This window comes from Setaria viridis, chromosome 9 (assembly GCF_005286985.2).
Source record: "Setaria viridis chromosome 9, Setaria_viridis_v4.0, whole genome shotgun sequence".
Taxonomy (NCBI): Eukaryota; Viridiplantae; Streptophyta; class Magnoliopsida; order Poales; family Poaceae; genus Setaria; species Setaria viridis.
The window spans coordinates 11,536,658-11,558,064 of NC_048271.2; the positions used below are offsets into that span (position 1 = coordinate 11,536,658).

Consider the following 21,407-nt stretch of genomic DNA (forward strand, 5'->3'; position numbering starts at 1 on the left):
GAAAGTGGCTCCTCTGCAATACTGCATAGCCACTCCTCCTCTGACGCATGGGCCCAGGTGCACTCAGTACTGCAATCAACATTGTGTTTCATAGTATGTGCAGAGACAGTACTACCCTTTTCATGAAAACTGCACCGAGATCATAAAGCAAACAAGTAACTAATTAACTGCACCCAGATGACCCATCACCACCCGAGCAGTCAATAACCTCCGATCATGAAGCCATTAATCTCTTTTAAACTCCGCCTTGCTCCCTGGCCTCCTCTTTCATATTAGGGCAGCCTCTTTTGTTCATGGGCGATGCTATGCCCAAGCCAACCAGCTCACTATTGCGTGACCAGATCCCTTGAGATGGTTTGGTTTACATCGGATCCTTTTGGAGATTTGTAGAAAATTTATGCTGTTAAACATGATCGGATTTGTGATCCAGTTGGATCGGAACGCTCTTTATTACGACTATTTCCGCTATCTTACTATTAATCCTAGGTGGACACTCTAGAAAAAGAGAGAAATCCTAGAAATTCTCACAAAAAAGCAAAACATCCGACCATCAATCGATAGATTCAAATCATCATAGCCATTGGATCTATTATGTTTTCTAAAAAATTATCCACCTATGCCATTATGAAAATAGCCTAAAGTAACCCCCATAAATCTATATATAAATTACCCACCTCTGCCATTATATAAAATAAACTAAAGTAACCCCCTAACCTTCATCCAAATTACCTACTTATGCCATTATAAACAATATTTAAAATAACCCCCTAATTTGCAATTGAATTGCCTACCACTATTACTTAGGTTTAAACTTAAAGTAACCCCTTAAATTTCCGTCTATATTACCCACATATGCCATTATTAAAAATAACATGAGGTAACCCTACATTTGAATCAAATAACCTTAATTAAAAATATACAGCAATATATGATTCTAAATTGTCCATATCTTTCACTATTAGTATACGATATAACAATTAAGGTCTATACGCATGATGTGTGTCACCATTTATAAGGATATAAAATGATGATAATATAGATTTCTATGCTAAAATTGTATCTCAAACTTAGGGTTCATTAAATAAATTCAAGCGCATACCTACGATGCAAAGTGAAAAGTTAAAGATTATAAATGTGGTTGAAAATATTATAGAGTAATTACTAACTAAAATCGATCACAATTGGATGAAGATATTAAGTATATATCTACATAAATATTGTGTTCGAATATTTAACAAACGAGAGGTAGCTTATGGTAATAGTTTTGTAGCAGTGTAGTCTCATTTTTTTTCCATTGGAGACTCCGCAATAGTTCCCACGAGACAAGCTAGAAAAAAGAGACAAATTCTCATAAAAATTAAAAACATCAAACACCAATCCTGTAAACTCTAATAATCATAGCCATTGATCTATTATATTTTCTAAAATGTTACCCACCACTGTCATTATGAAAATATTCAAAAATGAGCTCTAAACCTATATCTAAATTACCGAGCTCAGCTATTATAAAAAAAAATAATCTAAAGTAACCCCATAATCTTCATCCAATTTACTAATACACGTCATTATAAAGCATAACTTAAAATGTCATTCTAAAATTTTATCTACGTTACCCATATGTGTCGTTATTAAAAATAACCTAAAGTAAACACCTAAATATTAATCTAATTATCTTCACATGCATCATACAGAAATATCAAAAAGTAAACTAATATATGATTCTAAATTACCTATTTATGTCATTATTAATATAAAAAATACTAAGTTAAAGTATATGCACATGATGAGTACCACCATTTAGACTATTTATACATGTATGTGAGGAATCGATGAAAAATATTGATTTGTATGCTAAACATAATGTATGGAGGATTGGAGGTGTGATACAAAATGGAAAAAGTACGAATATGGATGAAAACGTGCATAGAGTAATTATTAATTAAGAATCAATCACAACTAGACAAAGATAGATACATATATCTATATAAGTATTATGTTGAAGTATTGAAAAATAAGAGAGTAGTAGGTAAACAATTTTGATTATTAGCTAGGAGTTTAATTTCTAAATAATTTTCAAATACAATAGCTTCTAAAAACATTAGCCCGTGCGGGAGCACGGGTTGATGGACTAGTTCTTAATAATTGTCCAAGCCGCTTGATAGAACGCCGCAGTCATACCATCTGGGCCTGGTGATTTGTCCGACGGCATGGACTTGATCGCCAACCAGACCTCCTCTTCCGTGAACGGAACCTCCAGAGCAGAAAGGTCTTGAGGCAGGATCCCCAGGTATGCAAGGTTGAGCGTCCCTGCTCTATCCTTCTCCTGGCCAAGCAGCCCGTCAAAGTACTTGAAGAGGATATCGGCCATGTCTTCTGCCTTATAGGCAATGCCATCGTCATCACGGAGCTTACTGATGTGGTTTTTGCGGCGTCGACCGTTGGCGTGCAGATGGAAGAAGCGGGTGTTCGCATCCCCTCGCTGAGGAAGAGCAATCTAGATCGCTGCCTGGCAATCGTTCACTCGAGCGAGGCAAGGCCAGCATTCAGACGTTTAAGTTGCTTACGCAGGTCCATCTCAGCAGGCGACAGGACCCTGGTGTATTGCGCCTGGTCCAACCGTAGGATGAGCTCCTTTGCCACCAGTAGCTGAAGTTTCACTGATCCAATCTTTTTTGCCGACCAGCTTTGTAATTCTCGTGTGACGTTCCTAAGCAAGCACTGACAGAATGCGTTCATCACATCTGCCGGGCATTGCCAACCCCGATTGACGGCTTCCATAAAACCATCCAATTTGGACCAGAATATCTTGAAATAAAACCTTGGTTTGGTCCGGATCGATGCGTTCGTTTGCAGCATCAGTGGGCAGTGATCCGAATCATCAGAGGACAACGCTTGCAAGAAGCAGTACGGGTGCATCTCCTCCCAGCATACCGATGCAAGAATGCGATCGAGCTTCACCAACGTCGGGTTGTCAAGCTCGTTGCTCCAGGTGTATGACCTTCCGTGTAGATGGATGTCTCGCAGCTCTAAAGTGTCGACGGTGCGTCTAAATCTAGACAAGTTACGCCTATTTATTCTGGCGTCGCCGGATCGAGGATCAAGTTAAAGTCGCCTGCGATAACCCATGGTCCGGGGCATGCATCACGTATTGCTTCCAGCTCTTCTAAGAAATGCGCCTTCTCATCGTCACCTTGCGGCCCGTAAACCGTCGTGAGCCACACCGGAATTGGGAGTGAGGCGCACAGTCACGGAGAAAAAACCCACATGTGGATCAGAGAGGGAGGCAACCTCTCGACGGCAGGCCACCAGCGCACCACCTCGAGCTGCAGAAGCCGTCAGGTACTCAAAATCACTGAATTGCGATCCAAGCATCGAAAGGATTACATCAGTACCAATTACATTAACTTTGTCTCCTGCAAACAAACAATCGATGCTTTGGTGTCATCGACCAGAACGCGCACGACATCCTGACGGGCGCGAGAGTTGAGCCCGCGAACATTCCACGAGATCTGATCCATGGAAGTTGCACAACCATGTCAGCGCGAGCACGCATCAAGCCTGCATCCCGAGAGCGGGGCAGGCGTGCCTGAGAGGTGGGAGGAGGTCCCTGACAGCCTCGAAGTGTCTGTCGACCATCTCCGCCTTGTGCAGCTTAGCGTAGGCTTGCCGCCCTTCGCTGGTTGGCGGCGCCGCTTCAGGGATTAGTTTGAACCAACGCACCAGCACCACCTCTACCCGCTTGGAAGATGCGACATTGGCCAGGGGGTGATTTGCGAGGTGCTCACTTCGCTTGGGCAGGTCGCGCTTCGCATCGGCCTCCGCCGGTCGGCCAGCACGCTTCATCTTCGTCGGTCGCGGCGCAAGCGGGGTGCACAGCTTGCAGTGCACCGCCGCCGTGAAGGCATGACGCTTAGCTTTCTCCAGGTCTTTGTCAGCCGCGCCATCCTGCTGCGCGGCATCAGCTGTCGATACTGCGACACGTGGCGGGGTGAAGCCAGGAGGGGGGCTGCTGGCGCCAGAGGTCGTAGCCGAGATATCATTCGTGGTTGGTGTAGCATGGGAGCAATCGTCCGTCGTGGTGACCGAGTCAACCGTAGGGATCGCCATCACTGAATTGGTGGGCCTCACAGCCGCATCGGCTGGTAGTTCAGGTCAGTGGTCAGCCCATTGTTGGCCATGTAGGTAGGTGGGCTGATGTGGTCAGTAATTAGCCCATTCTCGACCAAGAACTCCTTAAGGCCCAGCCCATTTCGGAGCGGGGGAAGCGAGGAGGGTGGAGCCCGAGGGCAATCATCCGTCGCGGTGACCAAGCCAACCGCTGGGATCGCCGCCACCGTTTTTGAACCCACTGCCTTGTCTTGCTCTCTCTGGGAAGCCTCGAGAAGCACTGGATCCAGCTCTCTCTGGGGCCGGTCCTCCCTGCACTGCTGCAATTCAAACCTTATCATCTGCCTCAACAGGGACAGTTGTTCATCGGTCCTCGACCGTGCTTGGACCAGCTGCAAGCCTTCCAATGAGGATCCGCCCGTTGTCCGAGCGCCCGCCAGCCCATCCGTGCCAGGTGACAAGACAGTAGCCCTGTTGGGTGCCTCTTTTGGAAAGTGCTTTTCCAGGCGCACCTCCGCGGGGACAGATTGCAGGTTCTCTTTTGGCACGGCATTGGTGGCCGTGTCAGCGGCCGTGGGTCCACCATGTGACGGGGCTTCCCCGGAATGAGCGTCATCGGAGTTATCCTCTCATCATCCTCTCATCGCCGGCGGGGAAAGCCGGTGAGGCGAGGTCCCACCGTGCCTTGATGGAAGCCGTAAGACCGGTCGGGGTTGCCATCCGGCCCGCTGTCGCCATCGTCGGAGGGGGACGAAGGAGAGGTCGACGGCGAGCGCGGCCGGAAGTCGGCGATGCTGCGCAGGTGGAACTCTATGGGGTACTCCAACACGCGCTTCTGCCGGAGGTAGGGCTCCAAATTGCCGAAAATGAGCTGCATCTCGTCGTCGGAGTAGACGACTGGCGCCTCCGGCTCAGCGATCAAAAGCTTCTTGGACAGAGGAATGGCATACGGATCCTTGGTCCAAGCGGTGAGCTTGAATGTAGTCATGTCCGCCTTGGTTGCCGTGTTGACTTCGAGGCGCTCGATCCACGCATGCTTGGCCAGCAGCTTGCTTGCGGTGTTGAGGTCCCAAGCATGCGCCGGAATGCCATCCAGCTCTAGGGTCACCTTAGAGAGAAGGGTCGCTGAATCTGCGTGCGCCAGCCGCGTCCATGGCCGGAGCGACAGGCTGGTTGCTCCAATCGGGACGGGGCTTGCTTGGAGCACCCTGTCCCTCGTTGCTTGGAGCGACAGATGATCAGGAAGTTCTCCGGGTAGAATGCAGTGACACTGAACTCGTTGCTTAGACCAGTAGTCTCAGCAATGGCGCGCATAGCCTCGTCAACGGTGAGGTCGCGAGAAGCGTTGCCAGCCTGAGCAATCAGAGCCCAGCGAAGCCTGCTCTCCTCGGCTTCCATGGCGTTGCTTCGTTCCACATAGCAGCACTCCGGTTCCAGCACCGAGGCGCCCGGACCCGTCGAGGCACTAGGGGAACCAGCACGTGTCACCTCCAGATGCGGCGGCGGCGATGGTGTACGGCTCGGCGCCTGGGAGGCGGTGGGTGTCGGCGGGCTATCGGATCTGATCCTGTGTAATCGCCGTGGCGCGGCACGCCCGCCGGCGGCGCTGGAACCTGCCGTATGCTGCCGCCGCCCCGCTTGCGCTGGGGAGCGCGACGGCGCGTGGGCGGGGTCCTCGGGCGCCAGCAATCTCTCGCGAGATCTCCTCGTCGCTGCCGTCACACTATCGCGGCTCCTTGGGACGGCCGGAAGACGACTCACCCGGGTAGAAGGGGCGTGCCGCCGACGAGAGGGGGGGCGACCGCTTTCCGGCACCCAGGGGGGAAGCGCACAGCGGGGCCACAGGCTGCCACGGGCCACCGAGCACCGACACACAAAAACAGAACAATTCAAGCATTTTGTGGTTATCTACCAGAACTCAAATTTATTAATAACAGAGATCTACTAACCTTCATTACTCTGGTCTAGCATATATTTTGTCAGGCCGTCGTATTGCAACATTTTCTTACACAGTTTTTGCCCTTTCATTCTATTGCATAAAATGTGATATTTAATTGAATGGTAAAAGATCTTGTGCCATTAAAATTTGGAAACTTTTCCTGTCCCTGCACTGCAGCTCATAATATAATGAGATAATGCTGCTAATATGTTTGTCTCATTGAGCTTGTGAGATGGTACACGTTTAATGCCATAGCTCCTCTTTGATTCTTGACAGAAGGTCAAGCTACCTTCAACCATTGGTACTATATATTACACAATCCATCTGAAACTATGTATCTACTAGGTCTAGAAATGCTAGAGCACCGAAATCCTATGTATCTACTAGGTTGTTGTTGGTAACATGGATGATTTTGCAGGTTTGGGCTCAAGATCAGCAAATAGCAGGTAGTTTTTTAACTTCTGTGCATTTCAAACAAGCCACAACATTCTCTGGTAGGTGGTTCTATTTCAAGATCAGCACCTCATCGCCCCTATCATTCCTCGTTTCTTAACTGTTTTTTCTGTTGCTTCTTCTTAGGGCACAATATAGTCTATGCAGAAATTTAGTGTGTGCTTGTGAGGCATCAGGAATCCCAAGTACTCCCATGTTGGATTTTCCATCACCTTTTGGAGTTGGGACACCAGCGGCATAGGGATCATCATGCACATCATTACATCCTTGCGGTGTTCAAGAAAGAAGAGGCGACGGTAATATAATCAAACAAAGTCTGGTCTGGTGTATCCAAATAAATGGGTTAGGAATCAATGGCGTGGCGTGGGTCTGCACTAGAAGGTAGGAAGAGAGGTGGATCTAAGCAATCTGTCTGGGCAACAGACAGGCTAAATGCATAGAACAATGCATAATGACAGGACAACTATTTTTGTTTTCTGATTTTCCTTGTGCGTGCTTGAGCACTAGTAATATATATGGAGGATGTATGAGGTGCCACTAGTCATCATTCCTTGTAGGTGAATCAGAGGTTTCTCAGGTTAGTCTGGTCACAGAGCTGGACCGGTAAAAGTGGGCGTTGCTCGCTCACTACATTTGCTCTTAGCCGTTCACCTGTCACCGCACCAACAGCACATCCCATCTCCTTTCTCCTCCTCTTCTTCTTTCGCATCATTTCACATGCTCCATTCCGTTTCCTGTTCCTTGTAGCACCAAGGTGTCAAAGGTTTGGACCTCTCTATCTTTTGATTTCTTTTATTTTTCTCTGAATTGCCGCTTCACCTTCTGTTCCTCATTTTCTGTATGATCCAATCAACATTCATCACCTCGCGGAGAAAGGACACCTCCATCTACAGCAGTTTTTCTTCTTCGAAAGATCGCATCTATAGCAGTTACAAAATGCATTTTTTATGTCAGGGAATAAGCATGCTGCATCTCATGTCATAATCAAATCAGGAGCGAAATATCAAGTTTCAAAAATCATACAATAGTATGATTTTGCTTTATGCTAGTTTGAGTCCGTCAGGCCCAGACTACCTGCACGGCCTGTGCAGCAGCCCGGGACTGAATTCAGCCCAACTGGCGACGAGAAACCTTCTTTCCCCCAATCTTTGATGATTGAACCTTGCTTCTTCTTTTTGCACAATTTTTTGTTCTTGATCTATATGCTGCCTCCACTGCAATTCCATGAAGACTAAACACCTGTCTAGTTCTGTCCCCATACTACACTGTAAAATTCTTGTTTAATCTGCGAAATGCAAGAGGTTTGATCATACTCTGTTTGTTTGTTGATCTCCTCGTGCAGCAGGGAAGGGAACCATGGTGAAGATCTGCTGCATCGGCGCGGGGTACGTGGGCGGCCCGACGATGGCGGTGATCGCGCTCAAGTGCCCCGAGATCGAGGTGGTGGTGGTGGACATCTCCGAGCCCCGCATCGCCGGGTGGAACAGCGAGCGCCTCCCCATCTACGAGCCCGGCCTCGACGACGTCGTGAGGCAGTGCCGCGGCCGCAACCTCTCCTTCAGCACGGATGTGCACCGCCACGTGGCCGACGCGGACATCGTCTTCGTCTCCGTCAACACCCCCACCAAGACGTGCGGCCTCGGCGCCGGCAAGGCCGCCGACCTCACCTACTGGGAGAGCGCGGCGCGCATGATCGCCGACGTCTCCCTGTCCGACAAGATCGTGGTGGAGAAGTCGACGGTGCCCGTGAAGACGGCGGAGGCCATCGAGAAGATCCTGGCCCACAACGGCCGCCGCGGCGTGCGGTACCAGATCCTGTCCAACCCGGAGTTCCTCGCCGAGGGCACTGCGGTGCGGGACCTCCTCAGCCCCGACCGCGTCCTCATCGGCGGCCGCGAGACCCCCGAGGGCCGCGCCGCCGTGGCGGCGCTCCGGGACGTGTACGCGCGGTGGGTTCCCGGCGACCGCATCATCACCACCAACCTCTGGTCCGCCGAGCTCTCCAAGCTCGCCGCCAACGCCTTCCTGGCGCAGCGCATCTCCTCCGTGAACGCCATCTCGGCGCTCTGCGAGGCCACCGGCGCCGACGTCGCCGAAGTGGCGCACTCCGTCGGCAAGGACGCGCGCATCGGCCCGCGCTTCCTCGCCGCCAGCGTCGGCTTCGGCGGGTCCTGCTTCCAGAAGGACATCCTCAACCTCGTCTACATCTGCGAGTGCTACGGCCTCCCCGAGGTCGCCGGCTACTGGCGGGAGGTGATCCGGATCAACGACTACCAGAAGTGCCGCTTCGTCAACCGCGTCGTCTCCTCCATGTTCAACACCGTCGCCGGCAAGAAGGTCGCCGTGCTCGGGTTCGCGTTCAAGAAGGACACCGGGGACACGCGGGAGACGCCGGCGATCGACGTCTGCAACGGCCTGCTCGGGGACAAGGCGGTGGTCAGCATCTACGACCCGCAGGTGACCGGGGAGCAGGTGGCGCGGGACCTCGCCATGAAGAAGTTCGACTGGGACCACCCGCGGCACCTGCAGCCGCTCAGCGCCACCGAGATGGCCAAGCAGGTCGCCGTGGCGGCGGACGCGTACGAGGCGGCGCGCGACGCGCACGCCGTCTGCATCCTCACCGAGTGGGACGAGTTCAGGAGCCTGGATTACAAGCGCATGTTCGACGCCATGCACAAGCCGGCCTTCATCTTCGACGGCCGGAACGTCGTCGACGTCGCCAAGCTCCGGGAGATCGGGTTCGTCGTCTACTCCATCGGCAAGCCGCTCGACGATTGGCTCAAGGACATGCCAGCAGTCGCGTGATCGGATCCGGCGTTCCCAATCTTTTTCTTCTTCATTCCCTCCCTCTTTCTAATCTAAGTTCTACGTTGGCTGATCGGTTCCCCGGTTTCATTTTTTTGTTCTTCATCAGAACTTACAAGGTACTAGCTCCAGCTCGTATGCATTTCGTTGGCTCATGTAGGGCACATTCTTTTTTTTTTACTTTTCTTTTTTGTACTAACAACTAATAAGTTTAGCTTTATTTGTAGTAAGCTAGCTTCCTTTATTTATGTGTCAAATGTTGGCAAAGCATCGATCCTGTTCCCGCTGCATAAAAGTTCAATTTCGGATCTCTCACTTTAATCGGTCAATTGAGCTAATGGGAGACTCCAGGCTAAAGTGAGTCATAATTTGGAATGCCAAAATCGGGTCACAAAAGACATGATTTTTTCTATGTTGTTGGAAAAGAATTTTGGTCATATAAATGTAACGGTCCTATTTATGAAAATCTTTTGCCTACATATGAAAACTACAATGCAAAGATCACTAGTTTCTTACATTATCTTAAAATAAAAAATATATATACTATGGCGCAAATCATGACCATATATATTAAGTTCCTCGACATTAGTACTTCTATTATACCAAAGTAGTTGGCACCCGCAAGTGTGAATTCAAATAGAAATTTGTCAAAAAAAAAGAGAAAAAGAATGGTGATCCACTTTGTAGATTACTGATAAAAAGAGAGATGCATGTACGATTTTTCCTAGCTACTAACATCCCTGTTCTCTTACTAGGCTCTTTTTCAGGCATCCACCATGATGCCAAGTTGCCAACGGTATCATAATTTCACCATTGCTAACTGTCTCATGCGTTCATGCCTCTCGTGACTAAACGAGTATCATTAGAATAATTGAACCAACAAAGGTGAGCGAGTCTATAGAAAAAATAACTTTCAACTTGAGGGTTTAAAAAGGTTCAACTCAAAAAGATTTTAACTTGACGAAATTGAACATTTGACTTGTCGTTTGAAAGTTGAAACTATCTAGGTTAACATTTTCTTTCAAAACTGCTACTCTCTTCGTTTTAAATTGTAGATTGTTTTAACTTTTTTAAGCTGGAGCTGGAAAAAAAATAACTTTTGGCGTGTCAGGAATCCTAAAACTCAACCCCTCGTCCACGCCTTTGTCAGAAATTTTTGGCTGTATCCGCCCGCTCCCCACGTTCTCCCTGGCGCGGTGGCGCCTCCAGAGCCGTCTGATCGAACGCCAACTGCTTCCTCCAAATCCCACTGCGCTAGAAAACCCCACCTCCTCTCCCTTCCTTGTTCCAAAATGCCCCTCCAAAAGCTCAACACGCCAAGAACCCACCACCACCACCGCGCGCTGCCAGGGGAGGAGGAGGAGGAGGAGGAGGAGGCCGCCGGCCCGCCGCAGTAATCGGGCGGACGATTCCTCGCTGCCGATAGAAGGAATCATCCAGATTTCTCGTGAGCTCCAAAGGGAGACGACTGGAGGTTGGTTTTCTAGCATCCCGCGTCAATTTGAGCTCTTGATTTTCGGATTACTCGTAAATTTGCAAGCTTTGCGGCAAGCATGCGTATGAACCCTATCCATTTTCTTGTATGACGAGTAAATTTTCGTTTGATGAGCTATTAGGTTCTTTGGAATTTGGATTATACGGTTATGCTCTAGTTCTGGCGTTCTTGGTTTTTCCGTCGGTAGCTAGTTCTTCTCCCCCCTAAGCAATCTAATCGAATATCATATTCTTTTCAATCTAAAAGGTCTCCGTCTTCTTTTTTACGGATGGAGCAAAACGCTCAAGATTTGGGGTAAAATTTCAAGGCATTTCACAAGTTCACGCCGTAGTAAATGTCAAAACAAGGGGTTTCCCATTCCTTTTTCGCGTCCAAAAAGAACTCCTTTTTTTGCGGAGAGTGCTTTCAAAAATCATGATTTATCCATGTCCGTGTAGCATTTCAGCTCCTGTTTTTCATTTGCTCTGTTCTTCCATGTCGTGCTCATTATTTCTGCAATTTTTCCTGTGTACAGTTCAGGCATGCCACCGAGAGGAAGGAAGCACTGGTGCAAGCTATGCAAGAAAAGCTTCCCATCTTGCAATTCGCTCGGGGGCCACATGAATCTTGCAATCCGCGACAAGTGCATGCAAAAGAAGCTAGCAAGGAGCACCCTTAGCCTTCCGAAAATCAGTGCTGGTGCTGGTGGGTATAGACTCCGGGAGAGGCAACATAGTACCTGGTTGTTACGTGATTCTAGCGTTGATGAGGATCAGACAATGGTCCCCAAGACGGAATGTCAGTTGTGCTTCAAGGTTTTTGCATCCTGCCATGCGCTGTCGATGCACATGAGAGCGCATACGCGCCATGAGAAGAAGATGGTGGCAAAGGAGGCATCAAGAAAGAGCAGTGGATATTGTGATCACAATGACGCTGTGCCTACTCCAGTGATGTTGACATATGGGATAGAGGAAGTGAATGCTGCGCGTGTTCTTCTGATGATTTCAGGACATTCTGGCATGGATTCAGCTTCTGAGCATTGCAATGAGGATTACGAGATGGATGGCAACTCGGCCTACCGTATGCAGAAGAATGAGAGGGAGCTGGATTATTCTTTTCATGGCCAAATTGGGGGTGCTGATTTGATGATGCCAGAAAGCCCCAGTTCTGATGCCAAGCTGAAGTTCAGCAGTCTTTCACGAGTGTTGAAGGCAACAGAAAGCCACGATTGCAAGCTCTGTGGCAAGGTATTCACATCCAGCAAAGGATTGGCGAGCCATAAGAAGTTTCACAAAGCGGATAGCCGGTTGCTATGTCTCAACCTCCCTGGTTTCATTGACAGAAAATACAGAAGCAGGAGTCCAAAGTCTGCACAAACTCCATGGTGGACCACAAGAGGTTTTCGGAGTGAGCGGATTCTGGGCGGTGTCTGAAATTGGCACAGTTTCGGAATCAGTCTGGTGAAAAGATTGGTGAAGGATATTGATGCCATGAATGCCCTTCATAGATTTACTTAGTAGTTAGTAGTACTCTGCTATTAGGAATGGCCATCGTTCTTACATGTAGCGCTGCAGTTTTGTTCCTCAAATACTGAACTGTATCCAGCGACAATGAAGTGAGGGCCATGGTCTCATTTTTGGTTGCCCCCGTGGGGCATAGCATGCTTGTTCAGGTTGTTACAAACTTGCAATGCATTTTATTTTGTTTCTCTGACTCTGTGGTAACAGAGATGGTTCCTGAATTTGTTCAGTCCAATTTCTCGTTCTTATCTTTCTTTTCTAATGCTTATATCAGCCATCATTTTCTACAGTTACACAATTTAGTGTTTTGATTCCCCGGTGTTGGGTGTACTGCAGGATATGCATGCATGATTGTTTGACTAGTATTTACTCAGGTCTGAAAATTAATTATTATGTTTGTAATGTCTTGTGAGTGCCTTGACAGTATGGTGACTGAAAATCTGAAATTTTCTGGTTTGTCTGTTCCAACTTGATCTAGAACTCACTGCAAACAGGACACAGAAGATGCATGAAATGCATAGCCAGTTGTCCTGTATCAGCCTTACTGCTCTCAGTGACACAGGAGTCCAAAGTCTGAGCAGAATCCATGGTGGATCGCAAGCGGCCTTCTTAGTGATCGAGTGCTTGGTGTTGTCTGAAATTGGCACAGTTTCTGTACCATTCAAGTGCAAAAACTACATCCAGGCTATCCCATGAATTTCCTTGATAGATTTAGTTTTTAGCACTCTGTTATTATGTGTAGCACTGCCCTTTTGTTCCTCAAAATACTGAATTGTATACGGTGACTGTGAAGTGAGACCATGGTCTCATTTCTTGTTGTCCCCTGGGGTATAGCATGCTTGTTCAGGCTGTTGCAAACTTGCAATGCACTTTATTTTATCTCTGACTCTGTAGTAACGGCTATGTGCTTGAACTATTCAGCTCATTGGCCATTCTTATCTTTCATTTCGAATGCTTTCAGTATCTTGTATCTTCCGCAATCCGCAGTTATATACAAATAAGTTTTTCGATTTCTTGGTGTTACGAGTATGGCATAGTATGCACGACAGCACGAATGATAGTTTCCTTTAGACACATATTTTCTTGGGCCTGAAAGTAAATCAAAGGAAATACGTGGATGAGGTCTGGTTCTGATAAGATTAGTTTATACTACCAGTGATTACGAATGTAGTGTCATTCTCATGCCCATTATTGTTCCACAAAATCTCAACATAAGGAAAAAACGGGCAAATGTCATTTGGAAGTGAATTAACTCGGATTAGTAGTTTTGAAGCTAAAAGGCTACAGGTTGAGGGGATTATCTAGCCAACTGGAAAAAAACACCGAGTAAGTAAATTAGACTTTTTTTCCCTGATGTAAAAATATGTCCTGAGAGGGAAAAAGATACGAGTGAATAAATTCTGAAATAGATCCTACCACGTGTAATAGAATATAGGCCCCGTTTGGGACCGGAGTGACCGCACGGTGCGATGGAGGGCCACGAATAATTCCGCCAAACGGGACGCAGCAACCGTGCGGTACCGTCCCTCGCGAGGCTCCCTCCCCACTGTGAATTGCGTTCAATCGAAACGTGGACGACCCCCGCGGTACGTGATTGAGAGCAACTCCAGCAGACCCTCTAAACAACCCCCTACTCTAAGTTTAGAGGGCCACATAAAAAAAATGTACTCCAGCAGGCCCTCTACTTGGCTCCCTATTTTGGGGAAGCCTCCAAATTTCCTCTTCCACCCTCCATTCCTGGGGGATCTCTAGGGGGCCCTCTATCCATGGGGGCTATTGCTGGAGTTGGAGACATTTTTATGATCCTTAAAAAAATAGAGAGAACCCCATTTGATCTTTAGAGGCTTTGATTTGAGGACTATTGCTGGAGTTGCTTTGATCGACTCTCTACCCCTCCCGTTTCCGTGCCGCGACAGGCCTGGCTCTCCATGGAGGCTGGTGGCTGAGCTCCGACGTAGCCATGGGGCAACGCGGCTAAGCTCAGCTCGAGGCGAGGTAGATGGATGCAGCAGCAGGTGAGCCCGCCATGGGAGTGGCGTGGCTGAGCTCAGATCAAGGCGAGGTGGATGGATGCGGCGGCAGGTGAGCACACCATGGGGGTGGTGCGGCTTAACTCGGCTCGAGGCGACGCGGATGGATACGGAGGGTGAGCCTAGGAGCTCGCCATTTTACACTCAGAACAGATAATCAACTACAAATAATCAGGGTTGCCAAACTCCTAACTTATCCAGCCAGCAAGTTTTCTCGACAGTAGCACAGACAATCGATTATTCCAACAAACAGATTGCAACAAATATGAACTTGGAGCCATCAGCCATGGGTAGTGTATTCTTAAGTATCATATATTTTGCCACATTGTTGGGAGAACAACAAAAAATTTATACACCACCCTAATGTTAGAATTGCATTTTTCATGCGATGGAGGGAGTACTTCTCTTTGCATTTTTTTTTGGGGTGCGGGGGTTGGGGGATAGAAGTATTTCTCTCTACGCCAATTTTCAGCGTGTGTCCACCTTGCAAAAATTATGCAACCTCGCTATCTGGGACAGCTAGGCACGTGCGCAGCCAGCCAGCGTAGCTGCGTAGGTGCGGCCCAGCACGGCTCTGCAGGAGCACGGGTCGCTGCAGAAACCTGCCCGAATTCGTTTTATGTTTCCTGAGTTTTTGGGCTGTCAAGGAAGCGATTTCGACTGAAAAAACTAGTTGTGGGAGAAAGAAGAACCCTCCGCCTCCGGCCATCACTTCCGCGAATCCGATCGATCGATCAATCATGGCGGGGCCGGGCAAGCGTCGCCGGAGCAGGCCTCCCTACGCCGACCGCCACTACAGATACAACACGTCGCGGCGCCTCGTCCGATCGGCGCTGCTCGAGACCATCAACGGGTTCTACGCGGCGGCGCTGGACCGGCTGCCGGTGGGCGAGATGCCGGCGCTTGTCCTGCGCCTCCTCAAGGCCGGCCTCTGCGTCGGCTTCTCCGACCCCGTCTCCAACATCGTCCTCAACACCGTCTCCTCCTACAGCCGCCGCGTCCCCGAGCGCAAGCCTGCCGTGGCGCTGGCACCCAAGTCCGAGTCCGACGACTCCGACGAGGGCGAGAAGAAGAGGAAGGCGGCGGCCGCGGCGAAGAGGTGGCGGAGGAGGGCGCTCTCGCGTGCCGTCGCTGACACCAGCAACGTCAAGTACTGGCCACCGTTCCGTCCCCTCCTCCGCGACATGCCCGTCGCCTCGCGGTCGCTCGAGGCGCTCGTCGCGTTCCTCACCTACTACTTCCGCTACCTCCCGGTTTCCGAGGCGCTCGAGTATCTCCGCCTCGCCGGGGCGGACCCCCTCGCCGCCGTGCGGCTCATCCTCGAAGATCGCAACTCCTCCGGCCGCAGCTTCAGTTTCGCCTCCCAGACCACCAAGACGGCCCTCAGGTGCGCCGCCATGGCCGCGTGGCACCCCAAGCCCAGAGCCCTCGTCAACAGGCCCTACTCCTTCGCCTCCCAGATGGAGCAGGTGTCGGAGCTCCTCGATGCGGACGGCGGCCGCATCTCGTGCAGCGCCGTAGAGGCCATCCACGGCTTGCTCAAGCTTCGGCGAAAGCTCCGAGGCCTCGCCGCCGGAGTAACCCCGCCTCAGTTCCATCTGGAGCTGAACAGGCCGCCGCCGTTTGTTCCTACCAAGTCTCTGCAGAGCGTCCTGCTCGACAGGGTCTACGGATTCTACCTGGATGCGCTTGCATTGCTGCCGACGGCCGACCTGGGACAGCGCTACCACCGGGGACTCCTCAAGGCCGGCCACTGCTATGGCCCTTTCAAGGATCCTGTCTCCAACATTGTGCTCAACACCGTGTGGTACGAGACCGTGTTCCCGCCGCGAGAAGAGCTCTCCGTGGCCATGGTCTGCTCCAGGAGCCTTGTCCTCGTGACGTGCCGCTCCCTCGGTGGCCTTGTCGCCTACCTCCGCGCCTGCTTTGACACCATCTCCGAGCACCAAGCCATGCGCTATCTGCTCTTCACCGAGGTTGATCTCTGGGGAGCAATCGACATGGCATGGCAAGACGAGAAGGACACGCTCAGAGAAGCACGGTGACGGTGGGGCAGGAAAGTGCCTGCAAGGCAGCAGTCACCGCTGCGATGCACCCGGATCCTGATGCAGCGGTGAACTTTCTTTCTTGTCACAACGTTTCCTGGCTTGCCCCTTTCCCTTCAGACAGAGCCAATGGCATTGGATGTACAGCTCATCTCGGTCGCAGATGTTGATGCAATACTGTTCCATTCCCCATGGTGCAGACAGCTCCTGACCTTTCTGAAGGGGGGGGGGGGGGGGGGGGGGGGGGGGCGGGGGGCGGCCGGGGAGGGATGTGCTGTCATGGATTCAGAGCGATTTCAAGGAGGAAGAACACTTTGCCATTGCGAATTGCGAAGGTTGATGCTGCGCTGAAGAAATACACGCAGCAAACCGGGGTATGTTTGTTAATTCTTTGAGATTTACAGTATTATCAAAATGTGACAGTAATGTTAACAATAGCCGATTCATTGTTTACCTTGTTCTGCATAGGGACCTGCATTCGAGCTTCATGTTATATGTGGCTTAAATAGGAACGTAGGCAGCTCTTGGGGTCTCCATTACGGACCGGGGCATATGCGTCCAAGAAAAACTCAGTATTCTCACATCAACTTTCTGGCCAGCCCGACAGATTTGCACTCTTCTAACGCAGTTCCTATCCTGTTCTTTGCTGAGTGCTCTAACGATGAAGATGTGACTGATGAATCATCCTGTCATGGGGCACCCTGGTATGATCTCCTTCCATTTTTGTGCATTTCTACTTGCTGAGTGTTATTTGTTGTATTGTGTAATACACCTATCTAAATTATTGATATAGGTTGTTGATATTAGTGAGTTACCTTTGTTCTCCTGTAAGATACATGAGACGATGGCTGTTCTCCGTATATTGCCTTTCTTTTTTTGATAGAACTGATGGTCGTCATTTATTTCATTCTCTTAGCAGATGGTCGTTGTTTCTATTGTGAGAACGAAGTGGCTAAGATTGTCCATCCGGACTCAGAAAAATACAATGGCTGTGACATTGCCTTTGAGAGGATGGCTTGCGAGGACTTACGCCCTGTTTGTATACGCTTTTCTGGAACTCGCTTATCTGTCAAGTAAGCTTATTTGATAAGTCTGCTGTCTGGAGAATCTACTGTCTGAATAAGCAGGGTGTTTGGCAATCCTGATTATTTTGTGTCGATTGTCTGTCCAGGTTGGTAAATTGACCTGAATGCCCCTAAGGCTGATAGCTCATTTTTATTCTGAATATGAGGGGCTAAGCCCGGCGGCGGGGGCTAAGCCTGGCGACGAGGGCCAAGCCTCCAAGGGCCAAGGCCGGCGGCGGGGACCAAGCCGCCAGGGGCCAAGCCCGGCGGACGGCACCTGCGTCGGTTGCAGGGGCGGCGGCGGTGGACGGGAGCCGGCGGCGGGGGCCAAGCCCGGCGGACGGGAGCCGGCGGCGGTCGCGGGAGGCGCGGGGGGCGGCGGCGGCGGACGGGAACCGAGCGCCGGCGCCGGGATCTGCAGGCGGCGGGACCCGGCGATGGGCTCTGGCGGCGGACGGGATCGGGCGGCGGACGGGAGCCGGCGGCGCTCGCGGGAGGCGCAGGAGCGGCGGCGGCGGGCCAAGCCCGGCGGCGGGACCTGGCGACCGACGGGAGCCGACGGCGGTCGGGAGGCGGCGGCGGGCGCGGGAGGCGGCGGCGGTAGCGGGAGGCGCGGGGCGGACGATGAAGCGTCGGTGGGTGAGGGGCAGCGGGGGGAAATTTCCTTCGCTTATTGGAGAAGCGTCTCCCGACCCGCTTACACAATAAGCCGGATGCTAGTTGTTTCCCAGCTTGTGCACTAAACGGCTTACGTAGCAAGCGGGAAATAATCAAAACGTTTGGGTGGGCTTATGGCTTATTTCCACCGATAAGCGGGAAATAAGCGGATACAAACAGGGTCTTAGGTGGCTTGACAGTTGATGACAGCGGCGACCGGCTTATTACTGGTTCTGTTGACGCTTGTGAGGAGGGTTGCATATAGTTTGATGCCACGAGGGATGTCAAGTGTGCAGAGTTCTTAAATTCCCGTGCAAGGATTTTTGAATACTCTCTTTGTGTTTAATAATACAATTTTTCAGGATTAAGCTCATAGGTCAAGGTTGCCCGACCCGGTGCACACATTAATAATATTAGTGGATCTTTTTTTCACTAGACAATGATGCATGCACCAGGATCATATGTCAACTTTATATGACTCAAACCATTTGTTTAGGTATAAGGACTCATCATGAGTTTTTTTTCTCCCAGATCCCTTTCTTTTTAATATAATAATAGGCAGCTCTCCTGCCAATTCACTAAAAAAAAAGACTCATCATGAGAGACAACACAGTGACATACCGGTCCTTAACACCGAAGGGTATATTTGCAATTTCTCCAACGAGTTAGCCCCCATCTTCTCTTCTGCCTCCACGGGGCCATTGGCCAATGTTGCCGTCGGCATCCAATCCTCGACGCCGTCGGTTCCTTTCCAAGAGTCCCGCGTAATTCCGGATCATGGTTGGCAAACATCGCGCGAGCGGGCGTTCCCACGCCGACCGCCCCTACCGATGCGACACATCGCTCGGAACAGATCGGCGCTGCTCGAGACCATCAATGGGTTCTACGCGCGCGGCGGCGCTGGACCGGCTGCCGGTGGGGGAGATGCCGGCGCTGGTCCCGCGCCTCCTCAAGGCCGGCCTCTGCGTCGGCTTCTCCGACCCCGTCACCAACATCGTCGTCAACACCGTCTCGTCCTACAGCCGCCGCGTCCCCGCCCGCCGCAAGCCTGCGGCGACGTCCATGCCCAAATCGTCCGACTACAAGACGGCGGCGGCGAGGCGGCGACGGAAGGCGCTCTCCCTCACCTACTACTTCCGCTACCTCCCCTCCCCGCCCGCGAGGCGCTCGAGTACCTCCGCCTGGCCGACGCCGACCTCCTCTCCGCCGTGCGGCTCGTCGAGGAGGACCGCAACGGCAGAGGCGGCTTCACATTCGCCTCCCGGACCACCAAGACGGCCCTCAAGTGCGCCGCCATTGCTGCCTGCCACCCCAAGCCCGGAGCCCTCGTCAACAGGTCCTACTAGCTCGCTTCTCGGATGGAGCAGGGGTCGCAGCTCCTGGCAACCGGAGGCGGCTCCCTCTCCTGCACCGCCATCGATGACATCATCGCATTGCTGATCAGGCCCCGGCGAAAGCTTCAAGGCCTTGCAGGAATAACTCATCAGTTCCATCTGGAGCTGAACAGGCCACCACCGTTTGTGCGCACATAATCTCTGAAGAGCACCTGCTCGATAGGATTTACAACGAGGGTTCATGAAGAGCACCAAAGTTAAGTCAGTGTCAAATAAGTAAGAAAAAAATCTTGAGAGCCATTTTTTTTCCGACCATACCTTAGCACTAATTTCATTAAGAGGGAAGAAGTAATTTTACATTAGGGTAGGGCTTTGTCATCTAGAAGGGATGACGCGCCCTAAGTAGAGAGTTCACTAGTTAGTTGCTACATGTGCACCATTGTGCGACCAATTTACAAACGCATTAGCATGAGGAGTATCTAAGACAAAAGGCAACAGGCTTGTGAACCTTCCAGCAATCCATGACCATGCCTCCTCTGCGATCTTGTGCACTAGCTGAGTTGTTCTGAGTTGTTGTTTTCTCTTCCCTGTTGAATATCCGTGCATTGTGTTCTAGCCAAATGAACCATGAGATCAGGATGACCGCTGAATCAAAGGACTTTTTTGTACCTTGTTGATCCCTTTTCACGATGCCATCCACCAATCAGCAAGAGTTAGGTTTGGCGCTGAAGGAGCTCTGGACCACCAATTAACCCTAGATAAAACAAAATGCCACACTTGCTTAGAATAGGAGCAGTTAACCATCAGGTGGTTTATAGTCTTTGATTCTTGCCCGCAAAGAACACAGGCGTCGTCATTCTGAAGATTATATTTCTTTTGCCTCGAGGCTGTCCAACAGTGACCATGGAGAGCAAGCTATACAAAGAATTTGCATTTGGCAGGGGCTCTAGATTTCCGAAGGATTTTTGCTCCAGTGATGACGTACTGTCCAATAAAGAAGGCTCTATATGCTGAAGCCGTGGAGAAGATGTGATCTTCTGTCTATTTCCAAAGTATCTTGTCTTGGACATTATCAACCAATGTGATCAATCTCAATCTTTCCCAGATGTTTAGGTAGTCCAGCAGGACTTGGACCGTGAGAGCTCCAATAATATCCTTGACCCATCTTCTATCCTGTAGACCTTCGTAAACAGTTCTCTTCTTGCGTGTCCTCGGTCTTACTGCTTGATACAGATAGGGGGCAATTTCAGCAATTGAGCGACCATCGAGCCACCTATCAGTCCAGAATAATGTTAGTTTCCCATCTCCGACTTGCATGGATGTGGAGTAAAAGAACATGGCTGTGACAATGGGTTCGGTGGTGTCTGGTAGAGCGACCTAGGATCTGGCATTGTCTGTCTTCTTTAACCATAGCCACCGCATTCGGAGAGCATAACCCATGGTTTGTAAGTTTGTGATCCCAAGATCCCCAAGTTCAGTGGGTCGGCATACCTTGGGCCAGGCCAGGAGACATTTGCCCCCCCCCGCAACCATTTCAGTTCCATTCCACAGGAAGGCTCTCCTTCTTTTGTCAATGCATTTGATGACCCAAGGAGATATATAAATTGCTATGGCTGTGTGGATAGGAATAGCAGGCATCTTGACCTTTACCATTACTGCACGACGAGCCTTGCTCATCATCTTTGCTTTCCACATTGGTAGACTTTCGCTTATCTTGTCAATTAGCGGTACGAGGTTGTTCTTATGCAGTCTTTGTGGGGATAGCGGAATTCCAAAATACCTGCATGGAAAAGCTTGAAGGCGACCTGGGAAGAACTGTAATAGCCTAACGGTATCCTGGAGATCAATGGTATCCTGGAGATCGCATTGAATAGGGGAGATGAGGCATTTCTGCAGGTTCGTGTGCAGTCCAGAGGCGTCCCCAAAAACATCCAAGATAACTTCAGAGGCCACCAAGTCTTGCTGCAAAGGAGACAGAA

General features: G+C 50.4%; 1 protein-coding gene and 2 non-coding genes across 3 annotated transcripts; all 3 read left to right on the forward strand.

Moving 5' to 3' along the window:
- The first annotated feature begins 7,845 nt into the window (after window positions 1-7,845).
- On the forward strand, window positions 7,846-9,448 carry LOC117840065 (UDP-glucose 6-dehydrogenase 2). Its single transcript, XM_034720519.2, has one exon. It carries the CDS (start codon window positions 7,856-7,858, stop codon window positions 9,302-9,304), a length of 1,449 nt encoding a protein of 482 aa, XP_034576410.1. The 5' UTR covers window positions 7,846-7,855; the 3' UTR covers window positions 9,305-9,448.
- A 1,158-nt stretch (window positions 9,449-10,606) lies between these two features.
- On the forward strand, window positions 10,607-12,486 carry LOC117836926 (uncharacterized). Its single transcript, XR_011897090.1, has 2 exons — window positions 10,607-10,778; window positions 11,314-12,486. It is a non-coding gene; the product is annotated as an uncharacterized protein (transcript).
- Window positions 12,487-14,774: 2,288 nt separating this feature from the next.
- LOC117835268 (uncharacterized) lies at window positions 14,775-17,117 on the forward strand. Its single transcript, XR_011896967.1, has 3 exons — window positions 14,775-16,538; window positions 16,620-16,747; window positions 16,842-17,117. It is a non-coding gene; the product is annotated as an uncharacterized protein (transcript).
- Window positions 17,118-21,407: the final 4,290 nt, after the last annotated feature.